Source organism: Prunus persica, chromosome G8 (genome assembly GCF_000346465.2).
Source record: "Prunus persica cultivar Lovell chromosome G8, Prunus_persica_NCBIv2, whole genome shotgun sequence".
Lineage (NCBI taxonomy): Eukaryota > Viridiplantae > Streptophyta > Magnoliopsida > Rosales > Rosaceae > Prunus > Prunus persica.
In genome coordinates this window covers 12,980,371-13,001,739 of record NC_034016.1, presented here as the reverse complement: position 1 = coordinate 13,001,739, position 21,369 = coordinate 12,980,371, and the positions used below count along the sequence as shown (strand labels likewise).

Genomic DNA, 21,369 nt, shown 5'->3' with positions numbered 1-21,369 from the left:
TGTTTGATCTAAGCTCTCATTTTGATTTTGATGGGTTGTTTTTGTTTTTGAAATTACTGGTGAATAAGTTTTGTTTGCTTGTTTATTATTAATTGTTTAACTAATTTTGTGGTTAGGGGTCATCAACAGGCTCACCTTTCAAAGGAGCGGTGGGGTTTCTCCGGCACAGACCCACGATTACTCTGGTCGGAAACTCCTAAAAATGGGGTCCTCTGACGATCAGAATTCGCCATCGGATACCCCACCATCTGACTCTTCATCATCATCGCCAACTCCTCCATCTTCGTCGTCCTCATCCTCATCATCATCGTCCTCATCACCCTCTCCACCATCATCGGATTCAGGTTCGGGTTCAAGCTCAGGTTCGAGTGGGGGTTCAGGTTCAGGTGGAGGTTCAGGTTCGAGTGGAGGTTCAGGTTCGAGTGGAGGTTCAAGTTCAAGTGGAGGTTCACCGCCCTCATCATCATCACCACCTCCAAAGGACTCATCACCTCCTCCAAGCGACTCATCGTCCCCAAAAAACTCAAACGACGGCTCGTCATCTTCAGGAAACTCAAACAGCTCATCCCCGCCTTCCAACAACTCATCCCCGCCTTCCAACAACTCATCCCCGCCTTCCGACAAGTCCCCTGGCGGCAACTCTTCCAACAACTCTAACAACTCCGGTGGCTCATCCTCCTCCTCCAACAATTCGAATAACTCAAACAACAACTCAGACAACTCGAACAATTCGAATAACTCATCGCCTCCCAGCAACAACAACTCGAACAACTCACCGCCTTCCAACAACAACAACTCCGACAATTCCAACAACAACAACTCCGACAATTCCAACAACAACTCCAACAATTCTAACAACAACTCAAATGACTCAAACAACCAAAACCAAAAGTCCCCTCCACAGTCCAATTCTCAAAAGAGTCCTCCATCGTCCTCCTCTAACAATAACAATAATGGAGGGAATCAGAACAATAATAACAATAATGGAGGGAATCAGAACAACAACAACAATGGCAACGGCAACAACAACCAAAACGACCAAAACGACCAAAACAATCAAAACAACAACAACAACCAAAACAACCAAAACAACCATAATAATAACAACAATAACTCTCGCTCGCCACCCAAATCATCCAATGGGAACAATTGGTCACCAAAATCGTCCAATAATTGGTCACCCCCAGCCGTATCAGGCAAGTCCCATCCATCACCTGATAATGATGGGTCGCCGCCGCCTTCGCACTCGAGTTCGAGCTCCACGCCCATCATCATAGGAGTTGTAGCTGCGGCAGGGGTTTTGTTGCTTGTCATGGTGTTTTTCTTCATGGCGTGCTCTAAGAGGAGGAAGAAGAGACAGACTTCTTCTCACCTTATGGAGAACCCTGAGCCATATAATCCAAATGGTAATGTCTAAACTCCAACTCTTCAAACTCTTAATTTCTTCTTTCTAAATCTAATGATATAGCTTTTATACTCTTTTTTTTATTTTGCACGGACATTCTTATTGATCATCTTGGCTTAGTTTGTGGCCCTGTAGATATCTTATTTATTTACAAGCATGTATAAAATTGTCATTTTAAAATCTTATCCTACCCAATGGCACTTGATTCTTTCTTGGTGATAAATAATAGTATTGTTGATGGAAATTAATATTTTGTACTTAATTTTTTCAACCTTAATGACTAATTTATATTTTATACAATTTGGGTAATGTGCATGAGCAGGAAGTGACTATTGGCAAAACACTGGACCTAAAAGTACCGAGCACGTTATGAACATGCCTCCTTCTGGCCGCGCACCCAATGGAGGTTGGACTACATCCACACCTCCACCGCCACACATGATGAGCAGCGAAATGAGTTCCTCCAACTTCTCCGGTCCACACGGTCCCCCCTTGCCGCCGCCACACCCTAATGTGGCTCTCGGGTTCAACAAGAGCACTTTCACCTATGATGAGATGGCGGCTGCAACATCAGGGTTTGCGCCAGCTAAGCTAATAGGCCAAGGTGGTTTCGGGTACGTGCACAAAGGGGTGTTGCCGAACGGCAAGGAAATCGCTGTGAAGAGCCTCAAAGCTGGTAGCGGACAAGGCGACCGTGAATTTGCAGCCGAGGTTGAGATCATTAGTCGTGTTCATCATCGCCACCTTGTGTCGCTTGTGGGGTACTGCCTTGAAGGAGAACGAAAGCTGTTGGTGTATGAATTTGTTCCTAACAACAACCTCGAATTCCACCTCCACGGTACGCAACTAAACTATTATTCCAACTCTTTAAATCTCGACTTCTCAACTATATAATGTGACAATATTTCATTTGTTTATATTTGGACTCGCATATAACTTTAAAATGAAATCCTTCATTAGTTAGTAATTAAAAATTGGTAATTTAACAAGTCTTAATTAATATCACTATTTTACAGGACCAAATCGGCCACCCTTGGAATGGGGCCACAGGGCCAAAATTGCGTTGGGATCGGCTAAAGGGCTTGCTTACTTGCACGAAGACTGTAAGTAATTTGTGAAACTGCAGCTATCTTTCTTTTGATCTATTGCTCTCTGGTACCTTAGTTATAGTGTATTTTGATACTTGCAGGTCACCCCAAGATTATCCACCGCGACATTAAGGCTGCAAATATTCTGATTGACTTTAGCTTCGAAGCTAAGGTAGGGTTAATATGTGTTGTTACATATAGCTTTAGCCTAGAAAAAGTTTAAGACACTTAAGGATATAATTAATGTTTTTATTAGCTGATAGCTAATTGATTTAAGTATATACACTAATTACTAGTATGCATGATTTGTTCAGGTGGCAGATTTTGGGCTGGCAAAGCTGAACCAGGAAAATGTCACCCATGTATCTACCCGTGTCATGGGAACATTTGGGTAATTTCTTGACTCATATAGTACTTTAAATTACAAACTAACCACAGAAGATGAAAGGTAATGTGATGGAAACAAACTGATCAAACTTATCATGCAGGTACTTGGCTCCTGAGTACGCATCGAGTGGAAAGCTAACCGAGAAGTCCGACGTTTTCTCTTTCGGTATTATGCTCTTGGAGCTCATCTGTGGACGCCGCCCTGTGGACTTGTCTGGAGAATATGAGGAGGATACCTTAGTAGACTGGGTTCGTACTCTTCCTCCCTAATAAACATATAAATTATGTTATCTTGTTAGACAAAACAATATGTTATGTTACTAGACTGTCAATTTGGGACCGACCATTAGTGCCAGATTGACAGTGTGTATCCTGCCATGCATTTTTTTAACTGCTTATTTTCAACAAATTTAGAATTGATTTGCATCTTGACATGGAATATATGAGTAATTCTTCGCATTATACATTATCAACAACAGGCTAGGCCTCGCTGCCTGAAAGCAATAGATACTGGGGACTATTCTGAAGTGTTGGATCCAAGGCTAGAGAAAAATTATAACCATGAAGAGGTGGCACGAATGGTGGCATGTGCTGCTGCGAGCGTTCGACACTCTGCGAAGAAGCGACCAAAAATGAGCCAGGTATAAAAAAAGGGACCATTACTATAGACTGATCTTTGTGTTTTTGGTGCTGATCTTGTGCTATGTATAGAGTCTTATGTAACCAAATATTTTTTATTTATGAACAGATTGTTCGTGCATTGGAAGGCGATGTCTCAATGGAAGACTTGCACGAGGGGATCAAGGGGCAGTTTGGCTCTGGCTCTACCAGCATTGCTTCATCTGAGTTTGATGCCGACTCGTACAATGCGAAAATGAAGCCGTTCAGAAAGCCGGCACTGATTGACAGCACAGACTACCCAAGCAGCGAATACGGGCCCACAAGCGAGTACGGCCACAACTCCACCTCTGCAAGCAGCGATCACTCCCAAGAGATGGACAACAAGAAAGGGATGAACCGGCCACAAGGTCCAGTTTGAGCAGCAAACAATGAGCTGGAACATGGACCGAACCGAGCGAACAAGATAACCCAGAACTGGTTTTATAACCTCTGGAGTACTATATTATAGAAACATAAAGATTCTGCAGGTTAATTAGTGTTAAAATTAAGATTGATGATGCTAATATTTGTGTGTATCATGTGAAAAAGTGAGAGACAATATTGTGTGTCACTCTTCCCTGCAGACATTTTTGTATTGGCCACGCATGCACCTTACTGGTTACCAAGTATACCTCTGATTAATTTCAGGTAGGTAAAGATGGTGGTAGATGCACAATTGTGACATTCAATTAAACATGGGGCACACCAAATGATGGAGGAGTTGTAATTTTCTTTTTCTTTTTTTCTTTTTTTCTTTCTTATGTTCTTTTGGAAAATGGGTGAACCTAGCTATGTGTGTTTGTATGTACTTGCTACTAATGTAAAACAAACATGCATTTGGAGGAATTGGTAGCTCGTGTGTTTGTATTTTCTATATTTTATATCTAAGTATTATTGTTAAGAATTGGTGAGAGTTGAGAATGGATGGAAAATTTGGGTAGGGTATTAATGTTTCTCTACCTCATGGATATCCAGGTAATATACAAATTTTTTTTTTTTTATACAAGCGATAATCTACTTTAAACTAATCTAAATCATGGAAATAGAAATTTTGGCTAGGGTAGCATTGTTTCTCTTTTTCTTTTTTTTTCTTTTTAGTATTGTTTCTCTGCCTCATGGATATCCAGGTAATTTACAATTAAGGCATCAGAAATTGCAAACCAATATTAATTGCCATGAGTGTAATCTGTAAAGAGTAATATTATTGCTTGCAATGTACTTTTATATATATAAACAAATTAACCATCCAAATGGTGACATGGGATTTCTAGTAGTGTACAAATTGGAAAAATTATGACCCCCTTGTTACCTAAAATCCATCTTCCCAACTGGCTCTCTCTTCCTTTTTGTCAATAACCTGGCTACTTCAAGTTGATCATGATTCATGATTTAGAACATCAAAATTGAAAGTAGCTCCTTAAAAAGAATGCAATGCATGATGAACATTTTTTGGAAAAAATAAAAATAAAAATAAAATTAGAGGTTAACTAGGAAGGACACAATAGCCTTCCCATGAAGCACTCCTTACCAGAAAGACTAATGTATAGAACTTGCGCCTAAAAACCAGTTTGTAAACGATGGGTGCGCAAGAGATCTTAAACCATCTTATTTTTCCAATATAAAATAAACATGAAATTTTCAAGAGGATCTAGTACCGTGCGGGAGGAAGAAATTTTCTGAGGCGACTTTGAACTATGAAAGTAAACAAGAAATCATTATTATGTATGCCTATGAGAGAGCCTTTCCAATCAGATTCAATACCAGAGGAACCAAACAATACAATTCACTTCTTTGTAATTCAGAGTGCTTCAAAATTCATGTCTTGTACATTAACAAATGTAATGGAAAACTACACTTGAATTTAAAGAAAAGAAAAACAACAAAATAGGGTAAAAGGTAAGTCAATCCAATGAGCTTGACACGATTCTTCCGACTATTATTACTAATTAAACAGATGAGCAGGCAAACGCTCGATAAAAATGCAAATTGACCTCTTGCAAGCCCCCTCAACTTTCAAATGTAGTAATGTGCAATTCTTTCTACAAAATGTTTGATCTGTATACAGCCATCTCTGCCAGTGCTCTCATTAGAGAAAAATGAAAAGACCGTCGTATCAATAAAAGATCGCCTGTATTAACCAACTAGCCGCTGCCCACAATCTCATGAATGGCATCACTGACGGCTTCATCCTCAGATCTAACGGCCAGTTTCATGGCAACCTCCCTTGAACTATCTATTCCAAAAGACAACCGCACAAGGACCTTCACATTGCCTATGTATACACCAGACAATAGACATGTGTGTGACCTTGAGTTGCTGGCGAGAACCTCTGTGCCCTGAAACCACACCAAGAAAATACGGCATAAAATATACACATACATATAATTTAATCAACTTATTTTCAAAAGTTAAAATACATTTGTGAAGTATCCAACGCAGATTATTAGAAGTGATATATCCATTGAGTATCCACATGGATACTTCAACCTCTAAAAGCACATGTAAGGCAACACTACATCGAAAGAATCCAAAAGTGCCTAATCGACAAATGATAAACATTTGATTTTAAAACAAAATTACCTCACAGGGCTGCAGTCCAAGGAGGTTGATGACAGTATTAACAGCTTCAGTCAAGCTCTCCCTTTGTCCCAGGCCATATTCATCTATCCGCTCAAAATCAGGTCCCATGCTTTCCCATGCATTCCTGAAATTGAAGACTGGAACCTTCAAAATGTAATCAGCAGGTACAACCTCAAGATCCTCCAGCTGGTATTCATCTTCCACACCATCTTCCTCTGCCTCGCCAGTGGTTGGATCAACCTGGTGACACACACCCAACTCATAAGAAAAGAAAATAGACAAAGCTCAAAACTTCTGACGATTTCATATTTCATATTGTATATCATTGTGTATCATTGTGTATTTCATATTGTATATCATTGTGTATATCCTTAGAAGCCAACCTTCTAGTCTTTTTCCATTAACACAATTAAAAAATTCTCATGCACACAAAACAAACCCATAGAAGAAAGATGTACAGAATCCAAAATCCAATTTAAGGAGCAAGGTATTATGAGTAGAGAACAACTAGAACAACCAGTGTTATTAACCAACAAGGTGTATGGTGAAGTTTAGCAAAAGCTTTGAGCAAGACATCCATCCATGTGATAGTTGTGGATGACAAGACTTGCAGATTATATAGATCTTCAAAAAACACATATAGCTTTTCCATAGTTTTATTAGCTAAAGCCAGTTTCACTCCCATGTCTGGTTCTTAATGATCAACTCGCTGTCAAGAAACTCAATCTAAGCACATGGATAAAGGTAGAACTTGGTACCTCTTTAACAATGAACCTCAATGTGTTCGAAAATTTTCCGACTGCGGGGACACCTTCTGGCCTCTCAAATGCCAAAAAGGTCTGTCCAGGGGTATCATAAGGAAGAGACGCAAGAGGCTTAGATGCAACTTCAGAAAATTCCTCTGCTTCTGAAGCATCCACGGCCACAATAACCTGGCAGACAGAGAGTTATAAAGAAAATCTCAAGGAGAGCTACAAAATTAAAAAGCTGTTTCAAAATAACCAGTCATTACATTTTCCAGTAATTGCTCGGGAATGGTATTGGTGCAGTTGTACTGGAATACAACATGACTATCAAAAATGTGCTTGACAACATTAACTGCATATTCGGTTTCTGGCTCTGTCAACTCCACAGGTGCTGAGGACTGATATGTGAAAAGGTACACGATAAATTCCAAAGCAAAAAAAAAAAAATATAAGCTGAAACATGCATGTAAAGTATGAGGAAATATTCACTTTGCAGAACCTTGAATAGCTTGCCAAAGTTTGAAAACTCCGGAATGGAGGAAAGCAACTTCTCATAAGCATCAACTGTGGATACAGGGGCACTTGGAGTCACACCCAGACCAGTTGGCTTTTTACTCTGGGCTTTCTTCTCAGCAAGTGGCTGGGACTTAATCTCCTTGGGTACAGAATTAATGTCAAAAGGTTCTTCTGAAGCCTCCTGTAATCGGCATTAACACATTCCTGAAAACATGAGATAAGGACCTTAAAAGGAAAAAATGGAAAAAGCAAATGGAGGTTACTCACATAATTCTTCAAACTTGTCTCCAGATTGACAAGTGGCACATCCAGAGACCCAAAGAGGAAGTCCTTTACATCACTGTCAGTCTCAACTACTGAACCATCTCCTCCAAGCGTATTTAGATAGAGCGTTGCCCTATCACGAACCTGGGAAATTGCAGAAAAGAGAAAACTATTCAGTATATTCTGAAGGACAGAGAATACTAAAACAATTAAGTTAATCCCAAAGCTAAAACAAACAAAACATGAAAGCAATGGCACAGGAACACAAACAAAGATACAGACAAATGCTCAGAGCCACACACCTATTCTTAGATCAATGCTCATGCATATATGTCATATATTTATATATAACCTAAACGTATAGCCTCAAAAATAGATATAGCATACCTCATCATCACTGTCAAAGAGACATCGTCTTAACAGAATAAATACTCGTGGCTGAAACATAGAAGAAGAAAAAAATTGTTTACTTTTATCGGTAACCATAGCCAGCAACAAAACTCATTGCAGTAAAGAGGGGGAAGATAAGAGAAGACATTGTTCATTTAAAAAGATATCACCTTCAATGAATCAACCAAAGCACCAAATTTTGCCAATGTGCTCACAGCACTGGCTCGAACAGTGGCATTCTCAAGATGCACTCGGTTATAAATATACCGTATGTATTTGCTTGGATCAGAGGTTTTTGGCCCTTCAATACCCAAAAAGTGGAGTATCTAACAATACAATAACTCAATCAGCCAAAAAACATTAAAAGTATTAAATTCTTAACAAGTTTATGATAGAGAAAAATTCCACCTGTGTAGAAAGATAGGTGAATTCACAATCTTCAATGAACTCACAAAGATGAAGCAAGCCACTTTCCTTTGCATCAGGGATATCTCTTATGAGAATCACAATTGAATCAACAATTGCCTTTTTGTACTCAAATCCACCTTCTTCTCTGAGAATGTTGCTGAGAAAGTTCATCCTGTGGAAAACGAGAGACAAGGAACGTTACTTGAAAAAATATACACAAATAAGAATACGTGCAGTGAAACTAATAACCATATTAAACCAAACATTTTGAAACAAAAAAAACAAAAACTGTATCTGATATCCCACTCACAGAGCTCTGTACTTCAGTGGAAACTTCAAACACAATGATCTTATGGCTTCCACAACTACAATTTTGAACTCATCAGCAATATCTGACATGAAATTAGTTATTTGCTTCATCAAGCGATCCACACTTGATTCATTTCCTGTCTTCAGAAGTGTGGTGATTGCCAGTGTGGCAATACTTCTGTTCTGGTCAGAAATCAAACTCTCCATATCAATGTTGCAGTTTGTGACAGCCATTGGATGTGTCATTGCCACCTGAAAAAAGTTCAAACTTGTTAGTATAATATATCAGGAATAATATTTACCAAGGATCAATAAAACAACTAAAATCAAAGTAACAAGGAACAACATGCTTTTTTCCACACAAAAAATCCAGATAATCAAGAGCCACATAGTATGGATAAATGTTAATACATTGATCATACAATCAAATTCATTTCACATAGGATTTCACATCTACCTAAAAACTACAAGAGCAAAATTCATGACAGAAGGTCAGTCTGATTTCATTTACCAACAAAAGAGAAACTAAAATAACATTATATCAAATTATCATAAATTTCAAATGCAACTTGTAGTACAGTAGAAGGAGGAGAGGGAAACCTTGTTCAAAGTGCGGACAGCAGCAAATCTTAGCACTGGCTTGGAAGAGCTCAAAAATAGCTGAAGAACTGTGATTGCAGGAGTCAGTTCTCTGGTGGTCACGCCATGGAGCTCTGTAATTGCTCTGGCAGCCTCAAAAATCACCATCTCTGCTTTGTGGCGAAGACACCCCTCAAGATAATCGTAAAAAGGACGGTCGCCCATTTGTGCATTTCCAGCTGACTCGCGGATAACCTTTAGATAAATAATTAATTAAAATAAAGCACCAAAAAACCAAGTTGACTAACAATTTCCAGCAGAATAAGCACCTGACTAGTATATCGGATCAATAGACATTGGGCCAATGGTGAACGGACAGTCCCCCTTGTCAAGCTGGTAACCAACTTGCTAACAGCAAGACGGTCATTCTGTCGTATCTGCAGTTTCAAAGGTACAATCTCCTCAAAACCTTTCAATTCTAAACATGATCGATATAATCTTATCTAAGGATAGCCGTTGGGTAGATGAAGAATCTTTCTTTATATTCCGTTTAAAAACTTTAAAAATGACTGTTCCTCTACCAGAATCAACTACATGGCATAAGTACCAAAACAAGGAAACTAAGGTCCATGGCAAAGAGTTAAAAAGCTAAACTATGGCTATGCAAATAGAAAATGATTACACACACTTCACACCTAGCCTGCTTGTTGCACTTGCTCACATGAACCCAACATATGTCTATGAATGCAAATAATTAGTTAGCTATTTTGGAAAATTAACCATAGGGAGGATATCAGACTAAGAAATTACTCTATACTTTCAAAACAAAAACAAAAACCCAACCAAACCAATCACACATACCTGATGGAGCAAAGCCAGTGCATGGAACTGTACGAGGGCAGCTCTTGACTGGACAGCTTCCTGAACCTCATTACTCCACCTTTTGACAATCTCTGGGTTAGTCTGTCAAAAGAGGAACGTAAGATGCAAATTCAGCAAACAACTAAATCCTGCAACTGGGGATAACAGAAACAGTACCTGGAGTAGATGGATCCCACTAACTAGAGCTGCACTTGCAACCACTGGATTCTTGTCGACAATGGCTTGTTTTAAATACCGCTCAATCTGGGTCAGAAGGGTTCCATCTGTAATCCGACACAGCACACGGATGGCATTTGCCCGATACATATCAGTTTTACTATTCATATCCTTCATCAGGGAGCTTGTCACAATAATAACCTTGTCATCGGAAAAATATCTGAAGTCAGTCCCAATCTTTGTGCATGCAAATATATTGAGGAAATCAAATCATATCAAGTTATGTCACCTCATCCGCAGAGGGAGAGAGCTCTTTTATGATCAGATAAACCATTCTCCTCAATCCTATATCTCTCGATTGGAAAAGCTTAGTCACGGAAAAGAAAACTTCCGTAGCTTCAACCTATCAGTTTAATTCCAAATAAAATGAATCAATTGATGAGCAATAATGCAATAACAGTGCTTCAAGTAGATCAACAAAATTGACGCATAAGACACTGATTCAAGGAAGCAACAGAACCATTCAGTACAGAAGGAAATTGACCTTTGTAAAGGTTTCTCCCTGGTTCAGTAGATACAGAAGCTTCGTAATGACCTGAAAATGCGAAACAATGCAAATTACCCAACGTCAATTTCTGCAGAGCAAATAAGACGACAGAGAAAATGTGATTAGATGGATACTTCGGTGGTGCAAAGCAATAACCTGAGAGCATCTTCTAGAGTCTAGCTGAGGATCATTGAAAACCCTGGCTTCCTGAAGAACAGCACCCTTCTCGATCCCCAGAAACGGAGAGTACTCTGCTGTGAACAACATCACAAAAGATACAGCCTTACTAAGCAGCTAATTACTATAAAACTCAGAGAATTGACATTGCTAATACCCCAGAACCCGAACCAATCAACAAGGCTACAAGATCCAAATCAATAGACCATTCACACTAAATCAAGACAAACCAATTAGATTTGCAATAAGTTTAGTTTCCACATTGCAACATTGGCGCAACAAAACTTATAAATGAACCAGATCAGCATAAAGTGAAGCCGATCAATAATATTTAAACCCTAATTGACTGCAATCCCATTCAAACGCCTCAAAATAGGTAAATCTTGGGAATAAAACAGCTATAAACAAAGAGATCTGGGAGCACAAATCGCCGAATAAGAATTTGCAGCCTAGAGGCCCAAAATTTAACCAAAATTGGGAGTGAAAAACCAGATCGATTTGGAGATCGATTTGGAGAGAAAGAAAAATTGTGAGTCTATGAGTGGGAGGGGCATACCTTCATCGTCACGATCGTCGTCCTTCTTTACGAGAGGCTGAGCCATCGCAAAGCCAAATGAATCTCTGAGATCTAGAGAAACTGTACAGACCTGTTAGCCCCTCTCTCTCTCTAAATGTTTGCTCGTTGGCCCGCTCTGAGCGTAGTTAGTGAGGTTTTGAAGGTGAAGAAGAAATAAGAAAAAAAAATACGAGGCTTTGTTTCTAAACAAACGCCAACAGAGCCTAAAGAGGGCTCAGATCAGATGAACTAAAAGATGGAGTTTGGATCCTGTACGGGTGTGGGTCTAGGGGTGCTGACGGTGTTTGTTTATGGGAGCACGCCACGTCATGTGTGCTGCTGGATCCAGTAGGAGTAGAAGTTCTAAATTACCCTTTCGCAGAAGAAGAAAGTTCAAAACTACCCATGAAGTACCAAACCCAAACCGTGCGACTTACTTCAAATGCCGATTGATTAAAATACGAATAGCCTGTACCTTCTATTTTTCCTTGTTTCTTTTTCAATTTATTGGGTATTTATTCACTCTTGAAAATGTCTTGCATTAATACAACGATGGTTACTTACTTTCGATATTGGAAAGATAAATATTGCTAGATTAAGGCCCATTTGATAATCATTTCAGTTTTCAATTTTTAGTTTTTAGTTTTCATTTTTTAAAAACTAAAAACTTGTTTCATATAATGAAAGTGCATGTTGGTAGTATTTTTTGGAATTATAATGTGTTTATGTGAATTTTGGATCTAGAGGAGGCTTATACTAGGTATATGGCCGAACACAAGAATCGAGCAGCCAAGTCCAAGTTGAGAGGTCTCAAATACAAGTTTTGGTAAATAGAGTACATTTGATTTAATGTGTGGTGATGTAAAATTAGTGAATGAAAAATGTGCACAAAAATCGATTAATATAAAAAATTGTGTAATTGTTATTTGACAATGACATGAACACTAGTATGGCACGAACTACTAAGCACATATAATAAAATCGACTTAGAGTCAAGTGAGTTCCCATTTTGACACAGAGTGTTAATCTTAACAACTTATAAAACTCAAACACTAACCTTGCTCAGCCTTGTTGTCGAAATTGTCGACATTACTTAGAGAGATTCTTCTCCTTAGATGTCGATGCCTCATAATCTTATTCTAGACTGGGTGAATGCTTTTGAGTTGTGTGTCGGTCAAGGTGTCTTGCCCATCAAGAAATAGTAGTAGAACAATGAATCTCAATACATATAAAACTAAGAAACTTTAGCCTTTACATTTAACTTAAACACTGATTAAAAAATAAAAGCAGCTGGACGAGTACATGTTGAGTTCTTGATCAATACCGAGTCCTAGACAGGCAATAAATCATCTTACAAAGAGAACGCATTAAACTTGTATTATATAAAGAAAAAGGTTCATTGCTCCATTTATTGAAAAAAAAAAAATTTTGGCTTTTTAATGGCTCACAATATGTGGGGGTCAATCAATCTGAACAAGACACAGTTAGAAACGGACGAGTTTTTTTTTTAACTTGAAACAATTGATTAAATAAGTTAGGTTAAAGTATTTTTATCACAAACAAAGAAATGACATGACACGAACATGACGCGTTTAAAACAAATTGCCACCAGTACCTCACATCTCCATTTGGTTTTGTTTTGCTAGACCGTAAATTTTTTAAATTTATTTATTTTAAGATAAGGATAGTATAAACTACTATAACTCGAGAAAGGATGATCAAACTCAAATGCAAGAGAGCAAGATCTATAACTCGAGAATGGATGATGAAACTCAAATGCAAGAGAGCATCCCGCATCTGCATGCAAAAGCAGATTTGTAGTAAACGTGGGTTTTGTACATTTGTGCAAACCATAATCAACAAACCCATGATCAAACAAAACTACTACTCCACTCCTTTGAACTCCCCTTCAGTTTTCTTTTGGTACACAACTCTCAGTTCAATTTTCAGCATCCCATTGTACTTATCTCCATGAGATTCATCTCCTAATGATTAGCATAGAAGTATTAACTGATTAAGCTTCTCAAAATCCTCCCATCCCCACAATATAGTTGTTTCCCATTGTTCCATTTCTTTACAAGGACATGATGGTACGTTTTAAAACTACAAAGATGAAATTGTAAACTCAAACAAACTGCAGAAACCAAAATGTATCTCTCCCTAAACGAAATTGGGGCGTCCTTTGCGAAATCAGTCGAGACTAAACATCAATTTGCAGCATAGACTCTTTAACACAAAATAACCGCATCAATGTGTAAAAATATACCGGGAAAGAAAACCATACATGGAAGAAGAAACAGTCATTTACAACATTCTAATGGAAAGCTACATGGTGTGAGATTGGTAGCTACAGAGGAGGGAAAATATTCAGGCAAAGAGCAGAAGAGGAGGTTTCTCAAGCCCAAGTTCTCACGAAACGTATATGCATCTTTTGCTCAATATTAAAATTGTCAGTCTTTCCAATGAGTGGGTTACAACAAGCAACACATTAGAAGATTCTAGTTTCTCATACCCAGTATCTTCATCAACAACACAGAAAGGTACAAAGGATATACTATGCGAGAGAGGCATCGAGAACCGTGGGTCTGAGAGAAGCTGAAATTCAGGATACAAAAAGGAGATGTTTGCTCCCTAATAGGCTTAAATTATTTTCCTATGGCCTCCAAACGCCCATATCTGCAATGTAAACACAAAACAAAGTCATATTTCATAAAATGAACGACGCATGTGGACTGATTGAGAATATAAAGAAGAAACCCAACATAACTACCATAAAAAGGGACCAACAGACATAACAAATAAGATCATACTGATCCAAGAATATTAATGGTCTTACAACGAATGGCAGGGTCTATCAACCCAACAAACAAACATTTATTATAGTCAGATACTCCAATGAATCTAACCCAGAGGACATTATAGTACTGAAAGAAATTTAACTTGTTTTGAAGGGAAATTGATTCCAATTTTCAAGATCAACAAAACTATTTGTTCCATATTTATTGACCACAGCGCTGACCATATCTCTTGCACAGATGACACCCATGGGGGATCGACTTGTATTCTCATGAGAGACGTAATCAACAATGTGGTCCTTAAATGTGGTATTATTCTTCCAAGATTAGATACAACGAATGAAAGATACTGAGTAAACAGATGCAAAGAAAGACACAACCCAATAAGAAGGCAAAATTCCAGTAACTATAAGCGTTCAGCTCTATAAAGCATCTTTAAATGCCACACAGAAGTTACTCGTTACTACAACCTTAGAATAAACTAGAAAATACTTGGCCCAAGTTACCAAAAGCTTTATACTTCATAAGTACATCACACATACAAAAATACTTTTGCAGGTCAAAGTGTCTAAAAAGGGTGCTGCTTGCAACAGAAACATCACATTACACTGCCTTACTTTTTCTCTACTTCTATTTGCATTCATGATTGCAGAAAAAATCAACAAATATTAGTAAAAATGTTGTTTCCCACGCACGTTGCATGCCCTAAATGAAATAACAGAGGCAGGCCTTAGGAAAATAACCTTTAAATTTGTATCCCAACTTCCTGTACACAAGGCACTTCCATCAGCTGACAAACCCAAACAGCTAATCTGGCCCTCATGTGAGTTCTGGAGGGATCCCAAGTTCAAAACCACCTGCCACAAAATGAAAGAGCAATTAGAGCCATTCCATCCAATGACATCCCTGACACAAATCCGTAAATATTGATAAAAGGATGGAAGAAAATCAAAATGCAGGATTGATAGGATCAATTTATGACATAGGACATTCTAAAAGTATTACACACATTGGAAGTACGACATTTCATACGGCAGGATTAATTTATGACTTAAGACATTTTAGAAGTATTCCACATATTTTTTTTTTTTAATTCGAAGCATGACATTTCATATGACGCATCATGGACAATCATAACTGTTCAAGGTGGAAGCCAACCGCTACTCTTTCTACTTTTCCCCCTCTTAGGTATTGAAGTACGTTTGCTGAACTAATTTTTTCCTTCAAACTGCATGCAAGGCTATATGTTATTTACACATTATGATATCTCACAGTATAGGCAAGGCATGTGGCAATAAACTTAACCCAGAAAATATTGACAAATCTGAGATGTAATTTTTTTAAAGAATATTACAGACAAAAACCTTAACAGTATTTTCACCCAAGTAAGAATTATATTCAGATTATCTCAAGTGCTAGAAGTTAAGAGAAACAGAAATCAAGGGAGAAATAAGAGCTACAGAATATCATCTACTAAATGGAACCAGTTGAGTAGGTTGACTTATTTCATGAACAGAACACTCTGCTGTGTTTCAGTGTCAAAAGAAAAATATGCACTCGGTCACCCAGCCAACCTTTGATCCTAACTCCAAACTTATTTATCTTTTGTGACCAGAATTCATGTTATGCTTTTATTTACAAGAAATATTTGAGAAATAGAAATTAGTTTATATAACTCAAGTCTAACTTAATATACGAAGAAAATTAATTATAAATCAATTGCATGTAAATGTAAAGTATTGCCTGTGCAGGAAGTTGCCTATATACATGCTGAATAAAATCCTTAATACTAAACTAGAATATAAAGGACAAGACAACATGATCTAAAAGGCATCAGCAGTAATAATTTCTTAGGAAACGAAGTGCGCTCAATTGATCATGCAAAAGCATATGTAGACATGTGAATCAAACTTTCTTTACATTACAAATACCTTTGCCAATAAAGTATCCCATACATAGCAATCCCTGTTTGTGTATCCAGCGAAGAGAAGCCTTCCTGATATTGAGAATGCAATGGTTTTCACAGGTGGGAAGTCGTTATCACCATGTTGCTGGTGATATACTTGGAGCTGGTGCCCAGTCCTGATGTCAAATAACCTGCAAGTTCCATCATCTGAGCCAGTTCCAAATCTATTTCCATCTGGAAAGAACTTCACCACATTCACATCTCCCTCATGACCAGGAAACGTCCGCACTGCTCGACTTGCAACACGAGTGTCCCACAATCGGGCAGTTGCATCACAAGAACCAGAGACAAACAATCTTGAGTTGCTTTGATTGATGGATACACTGAAAGAATGCAAACAGTGAGGTGAGTGTTACATTTAGAGTATTCATGATAGGAAAGCAAAACCAAAAGGTACGGAGGCAATATTATGGTTTGTTAAGGATTCTTTTAAACTTATTTATACAGAATAAAAAACCTTCTGTCGGTATTAACTAATGTGCAGATGTACAGGGTCCCATCCTATAATAAACAACAAGAGCTACAAATAAATGGTAAACCACACTAGCAGCCTTCAATACCGACAATAAATAAAAAAACTGTAGACACAGTTTCTCTCAGCATTGAATAAATTAGAGCAAACAGTTCCATTACATTGTAAAATCAATGGACATGAATATGGACTGCCCATAACGAACCAGAAAACTGCTAAATCACAGAATTTCAGAGCAGATCAATTAAAAGAACAAGTTTTTATGAGTTAATGTTTACAAGTTATTAAGTAGTTTTAATATCTACTGTTCAGATGTACCAACTTGTAAGACCTTTTTTTTTTCTTTCCCTTTTCCCTTTGCCTAACAACTCAAGGCTGAAAAGTAAAATATGCAGGTATTCATTGAACACGAACACCCTAATGTAATAGATGTTATATATACAGCCATTTAAAACCACCCAATATACCTCAGTACATCTGCAGTGTGTCCAGACTGAAATTCACCTCCAAAAACTGAAGTCCTGAGGCCAGTAGTAATATCCCACAAAACACATGTTTGATCACCAGATCCAGTAATCAGGTGAGTGTCCTCATCTGGAACATATTGACAGGAGGAAACATAACCTTTATGTCCACTAAGAGTTCTTGATACAGGTAGATTCCCGTCCTTGTCACACAGGGAATTCAGGTTGAAAATAGAGCAAACACTATCCAGACCACCACAAGCAACGGATTGTCCGGTCGGTGAGAAAGCACAAGTCATGACCCATGCACAAGGCAGCTTTATGGCATGAGTCTTCTGGCTTGTTAGTGCATTCCATACTATCAAACGTCCATCTTGAGATGCACTGACAATTCGATTCTTTTCAGAGGTCCAATCTAATGAATAGACCTGCAACAGCAAGTCTTAGTGAGCATAAATCCTATTTAACCTCATCCTCTTAGAAGTGGAATCATAGTTATGGTAACTAAATGTAACCTTGCTTTGGAAGTCCAAAAGTAAAACAAATAAGAGTGATTAGCAATAGAGAGTCTGTAGTGGTTTAGGACTAGACAAGCACAACACAAGACAGCCATAACTCATAAGCAAAAGCGAAGAGCACAAGAAGTAAATAGAAAATCATATGGATTTTAATACTTCTACTCTGCACTCTTGAGCTCAATATTTATACACAGAGTTTCATATCATATTTGCTAATCTATCAATAGAGAAGTAAATAAATAAAAACAAGCAATTTTAGAATTAAGGCTTTGTAACTTTGCTGTCTATCGAACTATGATAACTGTCAGAAGGGTTTAATGAAATTATGATACCAAAAACGTGGCAACAAACCTCATCAAATTGACTGAAATCTAAGTAAACTTCCTATTCTATCATCACAATTCTTTATTTGGAAGATTGCAATGACTTACACACTTTCTTTCCCATCATCAATAAGATGCATTACTACAAAGAATGGAATAAATTCTAATGCGTTCCCCCATCTTTATAGTTTCTTTAGAAGTATCAAAACAATGCCATCAATAGACATTATACACCATGGAATGGGATATTGTCTTGCATATCCTTTGTTATACCATCCAACATTATTACATAAGTCCCAAAGTATGGAACCCTAAAAAGAGATTGGCCCGACTTAAATGGGAAAGTGATGAGCATCTGGCATAAACTTAAGGATCGATATGAACAAAAGATTACACAAACAGGGAAAGTAGTTGGAAAGTAGAAGCTGCTTTTTTTACTTGGTGTGACGCAGAAACAGCGGGATAGGGTTTTTCTACTTGCATCCTACAGAAGAAGATTAGAGGAGAGGAAGTGCAGAAGAAACGAACTATACACAGACGTAATGTAAAATATATTAATTTATTTCCATATCCTTGCTGTATCAGAATCCTAATTTCGGAGATTAATTCGTATCTTCTTCTGTATCTGATACTGTACCCGAGCAAAATAGAATCAAAATTGGTTACCAAATCTACTTGACATAAATCAAAATTGGTGAGTTCTTTCTTAATCTTATTTCTATTTTTTTTCCCCATAATTTCAAAGTGTGAATCATTAATTTAATTCCTGTATAATTTCCCAAGTTTCGTATATCCAATTTAATTTTATAAATCAAAGTGCCACACTGATTTTTCTCCACTCATTTTCCATTTCTCTTTCAATCAAAATTTATTAAAGAACTTAGCTAGCCAATCAACTCCGGAAGACTATAGAGTAACTTTATCTATGAACAGTTCTTTTTGCACCCAAAGAGTTGCTCTCTTACACCTTTAGTTTTCTTAAAGGGGAAATGTCACCCTACACCCCTGATTTCAAAAGAAAATGAAAGAAGACATGGCTAAATCCAGACCCAACCGGCCATGGGTTCTATTTGAAAGAATTCTTTTTCTTAATTATCTTTTGGAAATGTGAGTGTAGAAGGATAAAGTTCGTCGGTTAAGAAATGATGGACGTAGAGAGCTACTCTTTCGGTGTAAATCGAGCTACCCTTTATATAGGCCGTGCAACTTGATTCTTCCTGATCATTATAAGTAATCCTCTTACCTTTGGTCCATTGGTTGGACTTGCCCATCCATAGATTTGGTCTATTGTTTTCACTTTCGTTCCTAAGGTATTCCAGACTTAACAATCCTGGAAAATAATTTTTGTATTTACCTAAAATGTCACTGCCTATTAATAATACTTTTGACCACTGTCTTCAATACATTTAACTTACTCCATATCCCTAATCAACCTATCCCCTTTTTTGTTTTGAAAACTTGTAAATGTCTTTTCCCCTCTTTTGTACCTAACTTGCTAAATAAAGCATCTAGTGCTTTTGTGGACATTTTGTTAGGCATGATTTCCCTCTCAACAAATAGTCGACACTCTCCAAACTAGACAAACCCCACTAGTACGAATTTCACATACTCAAAATCTAAAAAAATTAGCTTTTTATTCTGAATAGCACACTTCAAACTACCAATGCCCAACAATTCCATTAACCCATATGAATGTGCATTCAAAAGAAGCTCATTTTTACAACAAACCACACAAGCACAGAAAGCATATGATGTATACGTATTACGTATATGTATGTGTAAGTATCATACCTTTCCTGTATGACCTTGCAAGGTTCTGCAGCAAACGAGATCGGTGGGGCCAAAAGTGAGCGGAGTCTTCCCCTGAGACTTTGCATACCCAGCCACTGCAAGAATTCACCATCATAAACCAAATTAGATCTCAAACCCCAAAAAGACCAATATAATAATAATATCCATTGATAATTTAGGAAACCACAAACCCACACACCATACCATCTGTGTCGAGCAACGAGGCTCGCTTCTCCTTCAAGCGCTCCCTGAGCGAGTTGACGGTCTCGCTCGCCGCCACGTGGCGCTCTTTGAGCTCCGCGACTGACATTGCTAGGAATTCAAGCTTAGAAGCCGGTCATGGAGCGAAAGTGAAACAGCTCCTCCGATTCAAAGCGAAATTAGGGTTTTCATTTCTTCTTCTTCTTCAATTTGAATCCGGAGCTCGAACTTGCGAGGAAGTACAGGAAGCTCTCCGTACGTGTAGGTGTGAAAGGTTAAAAGGGAGAAGGTGGTGGTTTTGTGGTCTCGCCTCTGAACGAGTCTCTGAGATTGGGAGAGAGAGAGTGAGAGCTGTGATATGAAGAGGCTGGTGACTTGGGCATGGGTCGTGAGGGTAGAAGCGTAATTTCGACTGGCGGCTCGGGGCCCACGTCGGTCCACTTGGCTTTTTTTTTTTTGGGGAGGTGTGCTGGATGGGAGACACCGTGTGAGACTCTCATAGCTCCACAACTCACAACTCACATGTGAATGCTACTATTATGCTTGGATGACGTGTACATTTTTGTTGGCTGCGCTTAATTTTGGTGTATGAACACTTTTTATTAAAACAAACTTAATCATGAGTTAAGTTTTTTTTAATATATACAAAGTAATATTGAGGGAAGAATGACTCCAACTTTAGGACCTCGGGCGACATTGGTGATGGGATTAAATTGGACTATTTCAATTTAAATGGACATGAGTTTTAATTGTTGTTTAGTGCATTGGGGACTAAACTTATTCAAATGGACAACAAAATAACATATTGTGTTTTACAGATCACACATGGAGGGATGAGACTCACAAGACTGGCTTGAACTCAACTCCAATTCAATCCAAGCTGGGCCACCAAACAATGCCTAATCACTTGAACTATAAGCTCATTGCATCATGAGTTAAGTTTTAGTATTTAGGCTAACGGGGTCTAGTCTTGTAGAAAAAAGTCTTGACTTGCATACCAGTAATCTCAGGTTCGAACCCACATGGCACATTGATAATGTGTATGTGAGAAAACCTCCCCTCCTTTAATATCGCTTGTATCAACAACCAAAAAAAAAAAATTATTTAATTCTAACAAAAACAACGCATTTAGTGTGTGCGCATAAAAGTCAAATGATTTTTTTTCCTTCATAATTTGGATGTGGGTATT

General features: G+C 38.0%; 3 protein-coding genes across 4 annotated transcripts; 1 reads left to right on the top strand and 2 right to left on the bottom strand.

Moving 5' to 3' along the window:
- Nucleotides 100-5,148, top strand: LOC18768336 (putative proline-rich receptor-like protein kinase PERK6). Its single transcript, XM_020569865.1, has 9 exons — nt 100-344; nt 417-1,406; nt 1,725-2,243; nt 2,422-2,508; nt 2,595-2,665; nt 2,808-2,884; nt 2,982-3,129; nt 3,360-3,521; nt 3,629-5,148. The coding sequence occupies exons 1-9, from the start codon at nt 203-205 to the stop codon at nt 3,917-3,919; spliced, it is 2,487 nt and encodes an 828-aa protein (XP_020425454.1). The 5' UTR covers nt 100-202; the 3' UTR covers nt 3,920-5,148.
- Nucleotides 5,287-11,950, bottom strand: LOC18767549 (coatomer subunit gamma). Of its 2 annotated transcripts, none has more exons than XM_007200255.2 (18): nt 11,651-11,950; nt 11,074-11,168; nt 10,915-10,965; nt 10,660-10,773; nt 10,371-10,571; nt 10,194-10,295; nt 9,662-9,769; nt 9,354-9,587; nt 8,755-9,005; nt 8,445-8,616; nt 8,207-8,362; nt 8,034-8,084; nt 7,650-7,790; nt 7,366-7,563; nt 7,133-7,264; nt 6,879-7,052; nt 6,121-6,360; nt 5,287-5,876 (listed from the first exon to the last, which is right to left on the bottom strand). In XM_007200255.2, exons 1-18 carry the CDS (start codon nt 11,694-11,696, stop codon nt 5,682-5,684), a joined length of 2,661 nt encoding a protein of 886 aa, XP_007200317.1. In that variant the 5' UTR covers nt 11,697-11,950; the 3' UTR covers nt 5,287-5,681. The 2 variants fall into 2 exon arrangements, with proteins under 2 accessions (XP_007200317.1, XP_020425453.1); XM_020569864.1 differs by having other exon boundaries at nt 11,074-11,171; nt 11,651-11,871.
- Nucleotides 13,878-20,550, bottom strand: LOC18767499 (guanine nucleotide-binding protein subunit beta-2). The gene is made up of 6 exons (XM_007201001.2): nt 20,184-20,550; nt 19,980-20,074; nt 17,351-17,775; nt 16,377-16,734; nt 15,189-15,302; nt 13,878-14,326 (listed from the first exon to the last, which is right to left on the bottom strand). The coding sequence occupies exons 1-6, from the start codon at nt 20,287-20,289 to the stop codon at nt 14,291-14,293; spliced, it is 1,134 nt and encodes a 377-aa protein (XP_007201063.1). The 5' UTR covers nt 20,290-20,550; the 3' UTR covers nt 13,878-14,290.

Bases quoted from the DNA above. Each gene is read 5' to 3' on its own strand.
- LOC18768336 (XM_020569865.1), top strand. From the start codon at position 203: ATGGGGTCCTCTGACGATCAGAATTCGCCATCGGATACCCCACCATCT. The intron at 345-416 runs GTTCGGGTTCAA...GTGGAGGTTCAG, and splicing joins TCCACCATCATCGGATTCAG to GTTCGAGTGGAGGTTCAAGT. The intron at 1,407-1,724 runs GTAATGTCTAAA...AATGTGCATGAG, and splicing joins TGAGCCATATAATCCAAATG to CAGGAAGTGACTATTGGCAA.
- LOC18767549 (XM_020569864.1), bottom strand. From the start codon at position 11,696: ATGGCTCAGCCTCTCGTAAAGAAGGACGACGATCGTGACGATGAAG. The intron at 8,363-8,444 runs GTGGAATTTTTC...TTGTATTGTTAG, and splicing joins TCACCTATCTTTCTACACAG to ATACTCCACTTTTTGGGTAT. The intron at 6,361-6,878 runs GTACCAAGTTCT...GTGTGTCACCAG, and splicing joins TGAGGTTCATTGTTAAAGAG to GTTGATCCAACCACTGGCGA.
- LOC18767499 (XM_007201001.2), bottom strand. From the start codon at position 20,289: ATGTCAGTCGCGGAGCTCAAAGAGCGCCACGTGGCGGCGAGCGAGACC. The intron at 20,075-20,183 runs GTATGGTGTGTG...GAATTCTTGCAG, and splicing joins CTCGTTGCTCGACACAGATG to TGGCTGGGTATGCAAAGTCT. The intron at 15,303-16,376 runs GTATTTGTAATG...ATTTTGTGGCAG, and splicing joins GGGATACTTTATTGGCAAAG to GTGGTTTTGAACTTGGGATC.